The sequence below is a fragment of the Giraffa tippelskirchi genome, chromosome 11 (genome assembly GCF_054371585.1).
Source record: "Giraffa tippelskirchi isolate mGirTip1 chromosome 11, T2T-mGirTip1v1.2.pri, whole genome shotgun sequence".
Taxonomy (NCBI): domain Eukaryota; kingdom Metazoa; phylum Chordata; class Mammalia; order Artiodactyla; family Giraffidae; genus Giraffa; species Giraffa tippelskirchi.
This window is the reverse complement of record NC_137285.1, coordinates 112,735,219-112,755,584: the sequence shown is the minus strand read 5'-3', so window position 1 is coordinate 112,755,584 and position 20,366 is coordinate 112,735,219. Positions and strand designations below refer to the sequence as shown.

General features: G+C 37.2%; 1 protein-coding gene across 2 annotated transcripts in view; it reads right to left on the bottom strand.

Moving 5' to 3' along the window:
• Nucleotides 1-3,486: 3,486 nt before the first annotated feature.
• Nucleotides 3,487-20,366, bottom strand: part of COPB1 (coat protein complex I subunit beta 1) — a 36,082-nt gene continuing 19,202 nt past the window's right edge. Inside the window, exons 14-22 of one of the 2 annotated variants that reach the window (XM_081545079.1) lie at nucleotides 19,731-19,851; nucleotides 15,236-15,463; nucleotides 14,903-15,082; nucleotides 12,450-12,594; nucleotides 11,373-11,492; nucleotides 8,159-8,304; nucleotides 6,788-6,915; nucleotides 5,747-5,930; nucleotides 3,487-3,831 (exon numbers count right to left, since the gene is read on the bottom strand). In XM_081545079.1, coding sequence (XP_081401205.1) covers nucleotides 3,772-3,831; nucleotides 5,747-5,930; nucleotides 6,788-6,915; nucleotides 8,159-8,304; nucleotides 11,373-11,492; nucleotides 12,450-12,594; nucleotides 14,903-15,082; nucleotides 15,236-15,463; nucleotides 19,731-19,851 — 1,312 coding nt within the window. In that variant the 3' untranslated portion in view covers nucleotides 3,487-3,771. The remainder of the gene's footprint in view (nucleotides 3,832-5,746; nucleotides 5,931-6,787; nucleotides 6,916-8,158; nucleotides 8,305-11,372; nucleotides 11,493-12,449; nucleotides 12,595-14,902; nucleotides 15,083-15,235; nucleotides 15,464-19,730; nucleotides 19,852-20,366) is intronic. The other variant, XM_081545080.1, reaches the window with a different exon arrangement.

Below are 20,366 nucleotides of genomic sequence, written 5' to 3'. Positions count from 1 at the left end.
TATCTTTTCTAAACCCAGCTTGTACATCTAGAAGTTCTCAGTTCATGTACTATTGAAAAGCCTAGCTTGAAGGACTTTGAATATTACTTTGCTAGCACGTGAAATGAGTGAATTATATGGTAGTTTGAACATTCTTTGGTATTGCCCTTTGGGACTGGAATGAAAACTGACCTTTTCCAGTCCTATAGCCACTGCTGTGCATGCTCAGTTCCTTAGTCGTGTCTGATTCTTTGCAACCCCTTGGACTGTAGAATGCCAGGCTCCTCTTTCCTTGGGATTCTCCAGGAAAGAATACTGGAGTGGGTTGCCATGTCCTCCTCCAGGGGATCTTCCCTACCGAGGAATCGAACCCACATCTCCTGCATCTTCTGCATTGCAGGCAGATTCTTTACCTCTGGGCCATTTGCTGAGTTTTCCAAATTTGCTGACATATTAATTAAATGCAGCAATTTAACAGCATCATCTTTTAGGATTTGAAATAGCTCCGCTGGAATTCCATCATCTCCACAAACTTTGTTTGTAGTAATGCTTCTTGAGGCCCACTTGACTTCACATTCCAGGATGTTTACTCTAGGTGAGTGACCACACCATCGTGGTTATCATTAAGGCCTTTTTTTGTATAGTTCTGTGCATTCCTGCCATCTCTTTGTAAGATCTTTTGTTTCTGCTAGGTCCTTACCATTTCTGTCCTTTATTCTGCCCATCCTTGCATGAAAAGTTCCCTTGATATCTCCAGTTTTCTTGAAGAGATCTCTAGTCTTTCCCATTCTATTGAAAAAGCCTTCTTATGTGAACAATGCAAAGAAATGTGAGCATATACAGTGTACTTTAAATCCCAATTAAGAGAGCACAGTGTAAACAGCTTTTCTAAACAATGCTACCCCACTCAATTTACATTTAGTAAATGCACAAAACCAATAAAATGCTAATAAAGTGAATATCTTAATGTAGTATAGATATGACAACTGTTTCAACTTTTTTCTCTTTTGTTCTCCTTATTCATGAATTTAAGAAAATGGCCATGTGAGCCAATTTTAGCCCAACAAAATTAACCAGAATGTTAGACAATTTTCTGAGTATCAACAGAGATATATTCTTGGACATACAGAAACATAAGCCCTTGAGATTTAACGTGAAATAATGGTTGTGAATACAAAACCAAAATTTCTAATATGCTAAGCCTCTTTTCCTGTCCTGTGTTATCATCAATAGGTGTTCCATAGAAAAAGGATTCCCTGGTTATGTAAGATTAAGATATGCTGGGTTAAACCAAACTTTACTGAAGGACCTCTCAACATTTTCAGTATGCTAATGTGGGTGGTGAAACGCCAGTACAGAACAGTATAAAGCTTTTCAAAACTAACTTGACTGTGGAATCTCTTTTCTCTCACAGTATCTAATGGCATCAAGGAAACTAATATTCACTGGAACTGAGCTTGGGAAATGATCTAACCCAAAACTGCATCAGTTCTTCTGCTCTCATCACAAATCTCCAACGCTGGACACTGCACCCACCTGATCCCTTTTCAGCATTCCCAGTATCTTTCCTATTTGGTAGCCACTGACTTTGCTTTAAGATCTTGCCATTCTAGAATCTCAAATGCCCTATGATCCCCTGGTTCATTTGATTAAAAAAGCAAGTGGCTTCAAAGTTTCTGACGTCATATGATGTATCCGTCTCCTTCACACTCCAAACAAATCATTTCATTCTCACTCAAAGTGCTGAAATAGGAGTAGGAGATGCCGCTTTCATTCTTTCACAGACCTTATCTATGGACTCATCCTGAATGCAGCCTGAATCTTAGCTGGAAGACAAAGTGGAACAGTTTAATGTACAGACTTAGGTAAAAGAGCAGACTACCTCAGTCATCTCCAAGGAAAGCAAGGGCCAAAAGAACAGCACAATCTGACCTGAGGGAACTCAGCTCAGCTCACAAAGGCATTTAGAATCATCCTGGGGATGGTGCCCAGCCCTGGCATAAAGTGAGGAAAAGGGGAGGAGAAGGTGAGGCACAGAGGCAACATGGAAACAGGACAGCTTTCTGAATCCTCTGGAGTTGAATCCTCCCAGTACAGCTTCAGTAATTGGCTGGCTGGAATCAACTTAACTCCTAAAAAACATAAAGGAACACTCAAAGCTAAATGTGAATGATTAAAAAATTTATTTTGGATTACCTACTTTTCATTATGACTCAGAATAATTAAGAATAGTATGTTTATTTTAGTTAGAGTTTATAATACTCTTTTTAAAATGAAGGTGGATACAGATGGCCAATAAACACATGAAAAAAATGCTCACTCAACATTACTAATTATTAAAGAAATGCAAATCAAAACTACAATGAGGTCATCACCTCACACTGGTCAGAATGGCCATTATCAAAAAATCTACAAACGATAAATGCTGCAGAGGGTATGGAGAAAAGGGAACTCTCCTATACTGTTGGTGGGAGTGTAAGTTGGTGCATCCACTTCAGAAAACAGTACGGACATTCCTTAAAAAACTAAAAACAGAACTACTACATCACCCAGCAGTCCCACTCCTGGACATACACCCGGAGAAAACAATAATTTAGAACTATATACGCACCCTAATGTTCACTGCAGCACTATTTACAATAGCTAGGATATGGAAGCAACCTGAATGTTCATCAACAGAGGAATGGATAAAAAATATGTGATACATATATACACTGGAATATGAGCCATAAAAAGGAACAAAACTGTGCCACTTGCAGAGAGATGGATGGACCCAGAGACTGTCATATAGAGTGAAGTCAGAAAAACAAATAATCATATAACGTCACTTATATGTGGAGTCTAGAAAAATTTTTACAGATGAACTTATTTGCAAAGCAGAAATAGATACACAGATGTAGAGAACAAACATATGGATACCAAGGGGGAAGAGGAGAGTGGGAGTATGGAGAGATTGGAATATATATATATATAGACTACTATGTATAAAATAGACAACTAATGAGTACCTACTGTATAGCACAGGAAACTCTCTTCAATGCTCTGCAGTGACTTAAATGGAAAGGAAATCTTAAGAAAAAGGGGATATACGTATACATACAGCTGATTCACTTTGTTGTATAGCAGAAACTAACACAACATTGTAAATCAACCAAATGCCAATAAAAACTAATTAAAAGATAAAATGAAGATGGATTTGTTTTCTCAAGGTATTTGATACTTTCTTCTAGGACCTAAATTTCAGAGGAAAGACCTTTAGAACATGATGAGGCATTTTTAGATACACTGACGTCAGAATATTAAATCAGTGACCATTAATCAAGTAAATCAAGGCCTAGCTCATTTCAAATTACTCTATCTTTAGATTCTCTTAATAAAGTTCATATATTCGCAACTCAAACAGCAATTTAAATTTATAACAGAAATCTATAATGCAACTAAAAGATATTCACTGTTATGTAACTAACATGATGTTATTACACATTTATTCATAAAACAACAAAAGACTTAGGAATAGATCTGTTTATTGTACTGTGAAAATGGTCTTGATACATGTGAGAAACATTATATACTTTGAGGACAGCATTCAAAACTGTTAAGACAAAAGACAAACTATAATTTTAAAATCAATCTTGATTTAAGGGAAAGGCTATAAATTATTGGCTGGAATGCATTCAGCATGAACTCAGATTCTATATAACACAAAGCACAAAGAGTACAAAAGCTGTTGGAGTCCAGTAAGCCCATACCTAAATTTTAACTGTAAAGCTGCAAAGACTTTTTTGTTTATTCTTATATACTATTTTTCTTCTGAGACAAGTTGATTTTATCCCCAAGACTTAAGGCCATTCCCTGTAAGAAAGAATGAAGATGTTTATACATAATTATTAAAACCATGTGTAATCAGTAGGTTATTCCATCTTAACCAAGCTCCCATTCAATGATACCACATCAACACTGAAACTAAGATGTACAAAACAGACTCAACAAAACTTTACTTGGTTAAGTACTTGTAGTGCTAGATTTACAAAGAGTCACTAGATTTCAAAAAAACTAAAGAATACATTACAAACACTCCACAGGAATTAATCTGACTGCAAATAAACCAGAATGACAGACCCAAAAGGTGGACCATTTATTAAAGGAAGGAGTTACATTTCAAGAATGAAAAGTGAAAGTTGCTCAGTCATGTCTGCCTCTTTGTGACCCCATGGACTATACAGTCCATGGAATTCTCCAGCCCAGAATACAGGAGTGGGTAGCCTTTCCCTTCTCCAGGGGATCTTCCCAACCCAGGAATCAAACCCAGGTCTCCTGCATTGCAGGTGGCTTCTTTACCAGCTGAGCCACCAGGGAAGCCCAAGAATACTGGAGTGGGTAGCCTATCCCTTCTCCAGAGGATCTTCCCGACCTAGGAATCGAACGGGGTTTCCTGCATTGCTGGCGGATTCTTTACAAGTATGATTATTATAAATATGTGTGTGTGCTTAGTTGCTCAGTTGTGTCCTACTCTTTGTGACCTCATGGACTGTGGCCCACCAGGCTCTTCTGTCCATGGGGATTCTCCAGGCAAGAATACTGGAGTGGGCTGCCATGCTCTCCTCTAGGGGATCGTCCTGACCCAGGGATTGAACTCAGGTCTCCTGCATTGCAGGCGGATTCTTTGCCATCTGAGCCAGAGTGAGGTTGCATTAGATGCATATATATTATATATAATTATTAGAAATATTAAAAATAGTATATATTATAGATATAAATAACATTGTTATAAATATAAAAATTAATATATAATCATATTATAAATAGGAAATGTATTAGATATAAAATATTATAAATATAAAAATTGTATACATATATTCATATATATATGCATCTATTGTCAACAGTAAAAATCTGTAAGGAAAGACTGGCTATAATTTCCAACAAGGTTGAATTTTTTTTTTTTAAAGGAGTTATTTCACAAGAATAAAAGAATCTTTAGATGGTTATTTAAAATGGGATAAATAAAATGGGCGTTTATGTGATTAAAACAAGATTTGATATTACTATACTACCTAAGGTTAAACGGGCCAAAAGGGACCCCCTACTGGTCCCCAACATTAAAAGCCAAACAAGTCTGTTCTATTTACCCAGTTTTAAAATATGCATTTAAGAGGCTACAAAAATTTGCACTGATATATCTGACCAGTTATTATTGGGGCAACAGTTAGACCAAAGGGTCTGAACTCCTCAGCTCAACCTCACTCTTGAGATGCCAGAACTTTTTATACAAGGGTCAGTAAAATGGACAGGGGAAAAAAAAAAACTTCTAAAACTCCTCCTCTAAGACCAAGCCTGCTGATTGGATTGATTGGATCCTAAATGAAAACAAAGGTTAAAGGCATAAAAATTTACAGAATTGAGATGAAAGTATATAAAACTGGTATATTTAAATGGACATTACATAAGATGGTTGGCATCCCAGGTAGCTCAGTGGTAAAGAATCCACCAATGCAGGAAACGTGGGTTCAATCTTTGGGTCGGGAAGACTCCCGGAGAAGGGAATGGCAACTCACTCCAGTATTCTTGACTGGAAAATCACATGGACAGAGGAGCCTGGCAGGCTACAGTCCATGGGTTGCAAAGAGTCAGACACAACTGAGCAACGGAGTACGAGCAATGTACAGAACACTAGTATGACAGAGGGCACTACATATAGAAATGAGAGACACAGACTCTTTCTCTTTTTATTCAGTTCAGAGACCATCTCAAAAAACGCAACTGTTACCTGACTCTTTGCACGAATTCTTATGTGGCCAGTAACAGGGGCCTCTGGTCCCTGTTGTATTGGCTTCTCAATGCTCACATTTGCAAGTGCATCTTCTCCGAATATGGAACGAGCATAGAGGTTGGCTGCCATAAAGCCACAGTACCCAGAAAGCGCCTGCAAGAAATTTGTGATAAATTCAACACTAGAGAACTACACATAAGCAGGACTAAACAGCACAGGTAAATCATCACCACTTAAAGCAGCTTATTCACCACTTATTCATACATGACTGTATGAACTTGTTGATACTCACAGAACTATATGTGTAAAATGTGTGAGCTTTACTGTGTCTGTATCTTGATAAACCTGATCTTAAAGAAATAGCACTTATCCTAATTTGCATTTCTATATTCTTTGTTTAGAGTCGGACTGCCACCTACACCAGACCTTAAGCTCTATGAAGAAAGAGACTATTTTTATTTTCTTCATTATTGTATATCCAGCAGCTCACAGAGTACTGGGCATATAATATTTATCAGACTCAATATCTGTTGAATAAACTAACATGAATTAAACCCTACTTGATTTGGTCTGGCAGTATTCTTTCACTGATTAAATCAGTACTACAACATTAGCAGAAATTTTATAAAGAAAACTTCCTTACATTCCCAGCTTCAGTTTTTGGTCTTTCTCTCTAGTATTTTTTTCATACATACACAAACATAGCAGAAAATTAACAATCCCATACTTGATCAGATATATTCTGACCCACATCAGAATCAAAAGAAGAGGTCACGGACATTTTCTAATCTAGTACACTTTGGAATAAGTCTTTAGTTGAAAGGGAGAAGACTGAAAAGTCAACCTGACTATTTAGTTGGGTCACTGCTCTAGGGACAAGCAGATACTGCTCCTATTTCAGTAGAAGGCAGTAAGCAGATTCGCACATTGTACGGGATAGCTTTTTCTAACTAGTCCAGAATGACACTGCTTTTCTCAGGCTAAGTAAAAACACACCATACTACAGGAAATACAAGGAAGCCAAGAATCCAGCATTACCCTCTATCAGACTTAGGAAGTACCCAGGCAAATCTTACCTTCTCTGGAGTGAGGCATTTCATGTTGGTTGACTTTAATATGTGCTGTAAATAGTCGTTTAAATCAACTATATTTGTGTTAACCGTCACCTATACAGAGGAAGAGGAAAAAAGTCATGAGATTATACTTTTCACAGTGAGAAAGTTGTGAATGTCTTACCTTGGTGCTGATAAAACCATCACTTATGTGTCATAGTCAAACCTCCTCCCAGCACTTAGGGGAAGAGTGGGCAACGAACGGTGCATGACATCCACCAAATCCAACCGCTGCCGGCGTCAGGGCCCCCGAGCACAGACCCCTTCACAGACGGCCAACACGCCGCACACAGAACGGTTCTGAGAAGGTTCTGAGAAGGTTCAGGGCCCCCGAGCACAGACCCCTTCACAGACGGCCAACACGCCACACACGGAACGGTTCTGAGAAGGTTCTGAGAAGGTTCAGGGCCCCCGAGCACAGACCCCTTCACAGACGGCCAACACGCCGCACATGGAACGGTTCTGAGAAGGTTCTGAGAAGGTTCAGGGCCTCCGAGCACAGACCCCTTCACAGACGGCCAACACGCCGCACACAGAACGGTTCTGAGAAGGTTCAGGGCCCCCGAGCACAGACCCCTTCACAGACGGCCAACACGCCGCACACAGAACGGTTCTGAGAAGGTTCTGAGAAGGTTCAGGGCCTCCGAGCATAGACCCCTTCACAAGGCCTCCGAGCACAGACCCCTTCACAGACGGCCAACACGCTGCACATGGAATGGTTCTGAGAAGGTTCTGAGAAGGTTCAGGGCCCCCGAGCACAGACCCCTTCACAGACGGCCAACACGCCGCACACAGAACAGTTCTGAGAAGGTTCAGGGCCCCCGAGCACAGACCCCTTCACAGACGGCCAACACGCCGCACATGGAACGGTTCTGAGAAGGTTCTGAGAAGGTTCAGGGCCTCCGAGCACAGACCCCTTCACAGACGGCCAACACGCCGCACATGGAACGGTTCCGATAAAAACCACGGCTCACGGAACAAAGTTCGCTAGCAAGCCACTGACTGTGCAAAGCTTCTGTTGGATACTGATTCAGCGGTAAGTCTCTATCCATAAACACAAGGGATGGAACATTGTTCATGTCTCGAACAATTAGATTAATTATAGAACTGTTCCTCTCACCAATTTACAACAGTAACCTAACCAAACTACTTGTGTGCTTTGCAGTTAAGGCTAATTTATAAGCACAGATACTGAAAGACTTTGCTTTTCACATCTGGGATTAATTTTATCAAAGAATCCCTCAACACTAGCCAAAAAAAAAGATAAGGAGTTTAAGAAAATCGTCTAAGGACTAACTTTGTTTTCCCATTCAAATTCGGCCCACATCTGACGGAATTCGGCATCAGTGCAAGTTGCAGGCTGGATATAGTCCATGATGTCAATGTGAATATCACTGAGGACCACACAATTTCTGTCACTTGCTGCTCCAGAGACATCATAAACTGCAATGTAAAAAGATTCTGAATCACCAAAGGCAAATTTTAATTTAAAAGTTTTTGTATTTCCAAATAACAACTACGATATTAGCAAATAGTTCTGCTTACTATATACTGGGCTCTATTCTATATGTTTTACAAACTACCTACCCACTTAATATTCCCATCAATCCTATGTTACAGTATTATTACTTTCCATCTTATAGAAAAACAAAAACAGAAAAGTTAAGTTGCTCAAGGTCACAAGACTGGTTAAGTGGTAGAGGCCAGGATTCAAAGTCAATGAGTGCTTACATAGCAGGTGCAATGTGTTATAGACACTGTGGAAAGATAGATGCCTAACAAACATTTCTGGATGAATATTGCTGAGCTATAGTACTTAATGACACAATACTGTTTGATTCTATAACTGTTTCTTCCATAGCAGAAAGTCATAATCTGACTTGAGCATACCTTTCCTCCTTTTAGCCTCTCCTCTTGACATTCCCCCACGCTATCTACTTTTAGAGAAAACTGAGCTTACCGAGAATAGTTCCTCTAATTTTCAGCGCCACGCCTAAAAATAAATGTATTTTTCTCTGAATCAACTTATCAACCTTCACCGCCTCATTTTCAAGGCTAATACTTGTTGCCGTCTGTGATGCCTGCTTTGGTTTTGGACTTCACTCCATTAGTCATCATCTCTTTCACTCTTAATATCTTTACCTTCATACTGACTTTCTTCCATTAGAGTTTATGAACATCATCAAGGCTCTCTCATCTTCAAAAAAAATCTTCCCTCATTATTTACTTCTTTTCTGGCTACTGCCCCCTCTCAATGTTATCAAAACCAAGGTCCTACACTCAGAGGGATCTACACTCACTATCTTTCAGTTCAGTTCAGTTCAGCTGCTCAGTCGTGTTTGACTCTTTGCGACCCCATGAACTGCAGCACGCCAGGCCTCCCTGTCCATCATCAACTCCTGGAGTTCACCCAAACCCATGTCCATCGAGTTGGTGATGCCATCCAACCATCTCATCCTCTCTCATCCCCTTCTCCTCCTGCCCTCAAGCTTTCCTAGCATCAGGGTCTTTCCAAATGAGTCAGCTCTTCGCATCAGGTGGCCAAATTATTGGACTTTCAGCTTCAACATCAGGCCTTCCAATGAACATCCAGGACTGATCTCCTTTAGGATAGACTGGTTGCATCTCCTTGCAGTCCAAGGGACTCTCAAGAGTCTTCTCCAATACCATAGTTCAAAAGCATCAATTCTTTGGCACTCAGCTTTCTTTATAGTCCAACTCTCACATCCATACATGACTACTGGAAAAACCATAGCCTTGACTAGACAGACCTTTGTTGGCAAAGTAATGTCTCTGCTTTTTAATATGCTGTCTAGGTTGGTCATAACTTTCCTTTCAAGGAGTAAGCATCTTTTAATTTCATGGCTGCAATCACCATCTGCAGTTATTTTGGAGCCCCCCCAAAATTTCTCCACTATCTTTATTTCTCTAAGACCAATGTAGCCCTGAACCTTCCACCATTGCCCAAGACATACCATAAGCAATGTTTTAGTATCATTGATAGTCAAATCTGAAGGACCCTTCTTGTAGATCTTCTGCAGCTTTGGACATGTCTTCAAGATTTTTCCTTACTTCTCTAACCACACTGCCTTTACATGCTTCTCCTTCTTTTAATATTGCTCTGAATAAAAGACTCTGAACAGCTTTTAATATTCTTGTTCTCTTGGATTCAGTTTTCAAATCTCCCCTCTCTAACTCTTTATGCCCTCTCTAGGTAATTTCTTCCATTTCTATAGTTTAAAAACAAATATTCATCTCTACTTTAGACCTTCTGTTCAAGTTCCAGGCTCATCTCAAACTGCCCTTCAGTAATTAAAGACAGTTTAATTTACTGTATCTCTCAAATCTGTCCTTCTCTCCTGTATTCCATTTCAGTGATTAACATAAATACCAACCCAACACACCCAAGAAGGAAATCTGAGGGTTGCTCTAGGCACTTACTGTTCAATCAGTAACCATGTCCTGGACATTCTGCCCCCTTAATATCTATTATATTCAGCCCTTCTCTTCATCCTGGCCATTACTGTGCTGGTTCAAACTCTCTGTCATCTCTCACCTGGGCTACTGCAAATCTACTAGCTAACCTTCCTGCCTCTTCCAATCAGTCTTCTTTAGTGCTGCCAAAGAAACATTTAATCATGTGATTCACCAATAATTCCTCAATGGCTCCTCTTTATATCCAGGATCAAGTCTGAAATTCTTAGCATGACAAGTATAGTACAGCTGTCACTAACCTCAACCTCACTCTTTTCTATCATCAGGCTCTAGCCCACTCTCAACTCTGGGTATATCAAACTACTTGCATTTGATTCAACTGAATCTCTGTAGACCACTTACTGATCTTTCAAAACCCTGCTTGAGCTTCAGCTCCTCCACAAAGCCTTTCCTCCCAACCTCCCACCACTCTGCAAGAAATAACCGAATCTCTGCGTAGATGTCCACTTCACCCAGCACGAGCTTCTGTCACAGCACTTAACATTCTGTACTGCACATTATCTATTTCATGTATCTGTTTTCCCTTACTGAACTAGAAGCTATCTGAGGACAGAGATTTTTTTGTTCCTAACACAGAAACTGCTTTTTTAAAAAAAGAGAGCTTATTGACTACTTTTGTGCAAGCTAATCCTTCGGTGGCCTGGCAACAAACACCTGTGCACAGTTTTAGACTTAGTTCAAAGGTTGGTAACATTCCTTCCTCCTTTATAAAGCCTTCCATAGTTAGCATTTTCCCATGATTCCAAAGCACATAGTATATAAACTAGCTATTAGTATACTGTATTGTAACGTTATATTACTTATTCTTCTCCTCTTGCTTGACAGTTTGAGGACAGTGACTCTCATTTCTGTATATCCAGAACATAACACAACACTGACTAGCACAGCAGATGCCCCATAAATCAATAAATGAATGGATTCAAGTCCTGTCCTCAAGAAATGTTACACAGCTACTCATTACAGAAATTCTTTAATAAAAACATCCAAACATCACAGGCTGTAAAACAATTCCTTACCTATATTACCAAAAATTATTCCATTTTCTGTTGATGCTACTTTGACATTAGCTTTAATATTTGCAAAATCATGAGGAGCAAGAGTCAAAGGAGATGGTTTTTCCACAAGTTTCAAGTCCCCTGAAAAAAAATTTAGACATGGCTAAAAAGACATACATATTAACCTCTCCAATCATAAAACCTTAAAATACAGCTCAATAGTTTCTAGCATAACAAATAATAAAAAAAGGATTATGATTCAAATATGAGGACAAAAAAAATCATTTAACACTATTATTCACATCAATGTGCACATTTTCTTTTAAAAGGTAATAGGCTTCTCAGAATAATCCTATATTTAAATTCATATATGTGTGTGTGGGGGTATTTTGGGCATACCATTTTATTTCAGTGAATGGATACAAACTTTTCAAAAAGCTGAAGTCTTAAACTATACAGTCCATTACAAAGAAAGGTAAAACAACCTGCAGAAAGAATTAGTTCTTTATGCAAGCCTCAAGCTATGCTGAGGAAGACAGGGCAGAACTATTTCCTCCCTTGATTTCTTAAAGCCTCTAACTCTTGCTTAAGTCATATAGAATTTTGTAGGTAAAGGGCACTGTTCTTGCATACAATTTGTATTTTCCAACTTCAAAGCCAGATGTGTAAATGATCAGAGAAAGTCTAATTCATGTGTCTTTATTAAGAAGAAAAAGAAAATCTCACATGTGACAATGTATTACTTTGGCCACACATGGGGTATGTATTTAGTTACGAACTCAGAAAATACCTTGTTCTGTACTAAGGCAATTGAAACTTTAACTAAGCTATCTGGTAAATCTATAATATAAACAGTTCTTATGTATATTTTAAAAAATTGACATATGTTAGATCAAGCTCACTGAATAAACCTATCTAGGAGTACCAAAGAACATAAGCATAAGAAAATATCACAGAGGCTCAGAAACTAAGACTTGATTCAAAATGTCACAAAGGGCTCGAGAGAATTCTTATACTAAAACTTGTACATTTCTCTTAATAACCTGTCATAAAGATTTACCATATAATAAAACTTTTCCTTATGGTAAATTTCCTTACCCAGAGTAGCTAACTCTAATGTGCAGTTCTGTAAGGTGTCACTGGTTTGGTTCACAACAAGGACATCCAGGACGATATCATACTGGTTGACATGAACATAGGCTTCTGCATACACAGGATCTGAGAAACCTGTCAACTGGGTAACCTGTCAAACAAAAATAATCAAATGACTGAGACAATCAAATATATCTAGCCAAATGACTAGGAATGTTAGGTGATTAACAGATGCACTTAGATTATACCAGTCATTCGAAATGGGTATAATAAAATTGTTTTATAATTTAAACATTGTAATTGAAACTTACGTATTACCATGTTAAATATGTTCAGCAAATAAATTAAACATTACCCCAACTTAGGAACTGAATAGATTTGAACAGATTTTCAGTTAAATCCCTCAGCACATAAAACTCACTGGTTGTTACTCAAACTCAGGAAAAATAATTACAAGCAAGAAATTCTTGTAATTTCATGAATATAAATTTTTAGATGTACCCCCACCAAAACTTTTAAAAAGATATCCAGTTCAGTTCAGTTGCTCAATTGTGTTTGATTCGTTGAGACTCCATTAAAAACAAACAAAAAAAGAAAAATCCAGAGTATATATATTTTTTAAATGTAATATTATCACCAAAAACATAGGCAGCAAAAGAAAAAAAATAGGTAAATTAGGCTACATCAAAAATCACAAACTTTTGTGCATCAAAGAGCATTATTAACACAGTGAAAAGGCAACCCACAGAATGGAAGAGAACATTTGCAAATCATACATCTGATAAGAGACTTGTATCTAGAATACATAAAGAAATCCTACAACTCAACATAAAGAACACAATTAACCAGATGAAAATCACTCGCAAATGACGTGAGTAGACATTACACCCAACATCACTAATCACTAGGGAAATGCAAATCAAAACCAAAACAAGATGTCACTTCACATCCATTAGGATGGTTACTATAATAGAAATGAAAAATAAGTGTTGGCAAGAAAATGGAGAAATCAGAACCCCTTCTGCATTGAAGGCTGGAATGTAAAACAGTGCAGCTGCTATGTAAAACAGTACAGCGGTCCTCAAAAAACTAAAGCAGAATCACTATACTATCCAGCAATTCCATTTCTGGGTTTAACACAAAAGAAAGTAGAACCTCAAAGAGATATCCAAACATCCACATTCATGGCAGCATTACTCACAACAACCAAAAGGTGGAAGCAACCCAAGTGTCCATCAACAGATAAATAGATAAACAAAATGTGGTATATATATTTAGCCTTCAAGGAAAGGAAATTCTGACACATGCTACAAAATGGATGAACCTTGAAGACATTAGGCTAAATGGACTAAGAAACCAGTCACAAAAGGATGAAATTGTATGATTCCACTAATATCAGGTACCTGGCATAGTCAAATTTACTGGGATAAAATGTAGAATGTGACTACCAAGGGCTGAGGCAAGATGGGAGTGGGGAAATATTATTTCATGGGCATAGAGTTTCAGTTTTGAAAAATGAAAAAAGTTCAGGGGATAGATGGTGCTGATGGTTACATAATAATGTGAATGCACTTCATGCCACTTAAAAACAGTTAAGAGAGGATTTCTCTGGTGGTCCAGTGGTCAAGAATCCACTTTGCAATACAGGAGATGAAGGTTTGATCCCTGGTCAGGCAACTAAGATCTCTTATGTTGCAGGGCAACTAAGCAAGTGCCACAACTAAGATCTGACACAGCCAAATCAACTGATATATATTTTTAAATAAGTTGAGGGTAAATTTGATTTTAATTTAAAAAAACAAAGTGAAAAAATTTTATAACTGTAATACAGTCAATATCAATTACCAATTTTAAGGGAGAAAGTGTTTTAGTAGTTCCTATTCTGCCACTGATCTTACAACAAAATCAATCTTGGGCAACAAAATCAATTTGAGACTGTTTACTTATCTAACAGAGGAAGGATTAAACTAGGTCACAGATGTGTAAATTTAATATGTGAGAAGAGATAGAGAGATCAGAATAATTTTTGTAATGAAATCTTATACAGAACTCAATATATTAAGAATATAAAAGTGGAGCTGCTCTGTTTAAAGTAGCAGGGGACAGGAGAAACTGAGGGCAGGATGCGGGGGTGGAGGCTAGTGTTCTACCTTTTCAAAGCTCTAGTTAACCTCTCAGGACCCCTTGGCTCTATGTTTTAGTTTACGGTAATTTGACACACAACTGGAACAAGTTATGAAATCAGCCACAGGACTAATAGTACTAGCATATAGAAAAGTATCAGGTTCCACGGAGTTTCAATTCATGTTTAATGAACCTATCAATCACAGTAATGACAAAAAAATATGCTGTACAAGTTATTTTTCTTTACAATAAACAGCAGGACCAACAAATTCTTGATTACTACTTTCTTAAGCAGCCAATTAAATAACTCACTGGTGTATCTGACACATAGTTACCTTGTTAAGTTTAGATGCTAGGGGATCTGTGGCTTCTTTTCTCTGTGTGTTACCCATTGCTGCCAGCAAACTCAGCTGAAATTGATCTTCCTTGCAGTTCATTTCATTCTTTGCAGTTAGTTGCATGAAGGAAATGGGGTCATCAGGCTGTACTGTCACATTCCTCTTTTCAGATTCTTTCTGTGTTGTGAAAACAATATATCAACTTTAATTTGGAAAAAAAGATAGCTTTTTGGAAGCCTTCAACATAGAAACGCCTCACACATGAGAACTGAAAAATCAACGACAAAGAACACAAAGCACTTTTATGCCTTTATCATATATATACCTTACCTTCTGGGATAGTTTCTCTTCTTCAAGTTTAGCAGATAACATGTGAGAAAGGGACTGTCTGCATTCCTTATTGAAAATGTCATTCATTAAAGGTGAACATTCAGATAAGACCTTGAGGCACAAGGAGATTCGATCTACATCATCGTCTGTAATTGGCTTCTTAGGAAGAGAGGATTTTCCCAAATGTAGGATAGTGGCCATGAGCAACATCGCTTCAGCAACAAAAGACTAGACAAGAAGAGAAATGGTTTATTTATTGTCAGGCTTATTCAAATGCAATAATGTCACTTTAATATAACTCAAAATCCAAGAAATTAAACCTAGTATCACTTAACCTGAATAAGATTTCAAATATTTTAGATTTTATTTTGTTATACCCTTCTTCTTCCTGCCACCCTCTAAAACCTTCATAACCCTCAACTGATAGAGAGTACAGGTTTTTAAACTATTTTCTCTTACATTTTCCAACTTCAGAAAGTTAAAAGAATGATTTGTTGTTACTGTTCAGTCTCCAAGTCATGTCTGACACTTTGTGACCCCATGAACTGCAGCATGCCAGGCTTCCCTGTCTTTCACTATCTCCCTGAGTTGCTCACTCACGTCCATTGAGTCAGTGATGCCATCCAACCATCTCATCCTCTGTTGCCTCCTCCTCCTCTTGCCCTCAACCTTTCCTAGCATCAGGGTCTTTTCCAATTTGTTCTTCATATCAGGTGGTCAAAGTATTGCAGCTTCAGCTTCAGCATCAGTCCTTCCAATGAATATTCTGAGTTGATTATCTTTAGGATCGACTGGTTTGATCTCCTTGCAGTCCAAGGGACTCTCAGGTGTCTTCTCCAGCACCACAGTTCGAAAGCTAATTCCTAATTCTTCAACTCTTAGTCTTCTTTATGGTTCAACTTTCACATCCATACACGACTACCAGAAAATCATAGCTTTGACTATATGGACCTTTGTTGGCAAAGTGATGTTTCTGCTGTTTAATACACTGTCTAGGTGTGTCATAGCTATTCTTCAGGAGCAAGTGTTTTTCTAATCTCGTGGCTGCAGTCACTGTCTGCATTGATTTTGGAGCCCAAAAATGATACACTTCATCAATTGTTAATATTCTGCCAAAACTGCTTTCTTATTCTACCCATATATGTACATTTATTTTTTTGGCTTGGGCTTCTGAGGTGGCTCAATGGTAAAGAATCTGCCTGCAATGTAGGAGATGTGGATTCAATCTCTGGGTTGGGAAGTTCCCCTGGAGAAGGAAATGGCAACCCACTCCAGTATTTTAGCCTGGGAAATCCCATGGACAGAGGAGCCTGGTAGTCTACAGTCCATGGTGTCACAAAGAGTCAGACTTCTGACTTAGCAACTAAACAACAATAACAATTTTTTTGGCTTAATGTATGAAAGTAAGAATCTACTTCATAAGTGCTTTAGAAATCATCTCTTGATTCAGGACAGTTTCCTGGATAATCATAATATCATTATCTCACCCAAGAAATGTAACAATTCCCAAATACATCTACTACACTCCAAATTCAACTAAATCTTCCTAATTGTCACAAAAAAATTTTTTTAATCCAGGATCAGGTTCATATATTTTATTTATTATTCTCTTTAGCCCCTTTTAATCTAGACCAGTCCCTTGGTTTTCCGTATTGTTTTCCACCAATATGATGTAAATGTATCTACACTTTGTGATCAGCATACATACATGAAAAAATTATCAGAAGCCTGGGAAGAATGAATGTAATAATTCTTTGAGTCCAGGTATGGTCTCCAGAAGGAAAGAGAAAGGGAGACAGAAAAAAGTAGCTAAAGAAATAATGACCAAAAATTTCTCAAATTTAATGAAAACTATAAAACCACATATTCAAGAAGCTCAATGAACCATAAGCAAAGGAAACATAAAGAAAATCACATTAAAGCATATCTTAATCAAATGACTGAAACCTGAAATTATAATTATAGTGATAAAGAGAAAATCCAAAACCAGCTGGAGGGAAACAGGACACACTCCACAAAGAGGCACAAGAGCAACATCCTGATAGTTACTGAAAGCCAGAGAACAATGAAACAACATCTTTACAAGGCTAAAGAAAAACTGTCAACCTCGAATGCTATACCTACAAAGATATCTTTCAAACCTGAAGGAGAAATAAGGGCTTTTTCAGAAAAACAAAAACCAAAAGAATTAACTGTCAACAAATCTGCACTACAAGAAAAGTTAAAGCAAATTCTTTAGGCAAAAGGTGTATAATACCAGAGAGAAAGTCAGATCTACGTTAAGAAATGAAGAGTGTTGGAAAAGGCATAAATGAAGGAAAGCCAAGACAGCATAGTGATGAACAACCAAACTTCCTTCTGCCTTGTACCAAAGGTGGCAAATTTCTTGAACTAGTATGTTACCAGAAAGCTGGTTCTCTTAAACAGATTCCAGCAAATGCTCTCCCAACTTGCAGAACCAAGACATAAAATGTTGGAGATTTTTAAGAAGCATAATTTAAAGAACAGACAAGACCTAAATAAATAAATAAGGGCCCTCAGAGAGTTACAAAGTATGTTATTCCTCATAAATAAAAGTAACTGATTAAAAAGAGATAACACATCTTATAATTTACCTGATCCTCTGAATCTTATTTATGGACTTACGAGGAAAGCTATATTTAAAAAAAAAATTTTTTTTTAATCCTTCAAAAATCCCTAATCTAAAAATAAAGTGTCTTATTATATGGAGGTATGACTACATGAAAGAATCTAATGGATTATTATGGAGCTATTAAACATTATTATGATTAGGAAGGGTTTACAATAGCATAGGGAAAATGTTATAAAGTTAAATGAAACTAAAATATGGTAAAATAAAAAACGATCACTACTAGGGAAAAAGTGTTTCACACATAAAAGTCACAATAAACTTTTTCTGAGGAAGGAAAGGTTTTTGTTAATATATTTGGTAATGTAATCCTATCTTTTGATGTTTCTATCTCCACTACAATATTAACAAGATTTGTACTTCAGTGCTTTAACCATGACTGACTTTTTTCTCATTAATTTTTATTACATCACTCCTTATTTGAGCAATCTGAAAAGAGAGATAAATAAAAATAAAAATAAAAAACACTCAGTTTTACCACAAAGTGATTTTTTTAAATGAAAGCAAAGATTTTTTTTTAGGCAAATGAAAGCTGAAAGAATTCACCATCAGCAGACCTGCACTATAAGAATAATCAACTTCTTCAGGCAGGAAGAAAATATCAGATAGAAATCTGCCTTTATACAAAAAATGAAAAGTACTGTAAGTATAACTTTTTTCTCATTAAAAAATATTTAGAAGAAAATTGACTATTTATAATGGATGAATGGATAAACAGTAACAGGAGAATATTAGGCAGCCTGAAAAAAGAAAGAAGTTCTGACAATGCTATCATTCAAATGAACCTTGAAGACATTATGCTAAATGAAATAAGACTGTCACTGAAGGACAAATACTGTATAATTCCATTTATACTAGGTTTGTAGAACAGGCAAGTTTATAGAGGCAGAAAAGCAGAATGGTGGTGGCCAAGGACTAGGGGAGGGAATATGGGGTTATCGTTTGCTGGTTAGTTTCAGTTTGGGATGATGAAAAAGTTCTGGAGAGGGATAGTGGTAATGGCTAACAATTTGAATGTACTTAACGACATTGAACAGTACACTTAAAAATAGTTTAAACAGTAAACTTTATGTTACATGTATTTTACCAGGAAGAAAAATATGAAAACAAAACAAAAATGAAAAAAAGAAAACAACAACCCACCCAGGAAGGTACTTGAACTTTGTCCTGTTTCCAACTCTCAACTACTTACAACTTGTTAAGTATATCCCTTTCCAACCTGAGTCTGGTCACTAGGTAAATAAGAAAAGGGAAAGAAATGGTATATATATATATATACATAAAAGATAATTGACTATTTAAAGAAAAAAAAATCATAATGCATCACAGGGTTGATTAAATGACATGCAGAAATAAAATATAGGACAATAACACAAAGGATGGCAGGAGGGGTTGGGTAGAACGACAGTACATTATTGTAAATGAGTATAGTCAGAATGGTCAGAAGCCATGAGGAAGGTATGAACTGTGAAAATGGGAATATATTTAAGAGGCATTTCTAGGATAAAACAGACAATGACTGGCAGGATGAAGATGCTGGAGAGAGAGGCATTTCCTTCACTGGGCTTTGACTAATCCCAGCAAACAGAAATAACTTCATAAACCCTTGTATCACTTCCAATGGACTAATCATACTGTGTTGTTATTACATTACTCTGTCAATTTTACAATCATTATATTATATATATATATTTCATTATATTACTGTGTCCATTTCCCCAATTAAAGCATAAGCTCTTTTATGACAGGAACTTAGCATTCATTCACTTTTGGGTCCTCACTGTTCAATGAATATAGCAAGCACTCAATATTCATGTTAGGTAAATGTGGAATAAATGAACTTACATTTTGCTTTTTCTTCTCCTGAACCAAAGCCACATAGCGCAAGGCAATCTTGGTCAGAGTTGTGGCAAGGGAGGCAGCAACAAAGAAATCTCCATCCAGAAGGAATCCTCTTAGGGGAGGTCTGCAAAGCAATCAAGGCAAATGAAACCCACCAACTTCTTAAGCAGCATGCAGCTTTTGTATAAATGACTCAAGGAAGCCTATTTCATACTCTTACTGCCACCCTTCAATGATAAAGATCTCAACTAGCTCCCTCTTTACCTCTCAGAATAAAAAAGGAAAAAGAAAAAAAAAAAATGCATGGCTTTAACACATCTGCAATGTTAAAAGAGCTAAATAAATAAAGAGAAATGGTTAAAGGTGTATGTTCATTAAAAGTGTATATTCATTTATTGTGTCCCTTTGGGTAGTTCCAAACCTCTTTAAGCCTCAAATTCCTCCTCTATGAAATGTGGCTAATCAACAGGATACTGTCAAAGACTATCAGAGACAAGCTATTTATTTAGTACAATGCCTAATACATAGTAACCATTAAAATTTTAGACCTCATCAAAATTTTCATCATCTTCACTATATAATTGGAGAGCAAATATGGAGGAAAACATCAAAATTTTATTCCATCAATTAGAAGTGCAA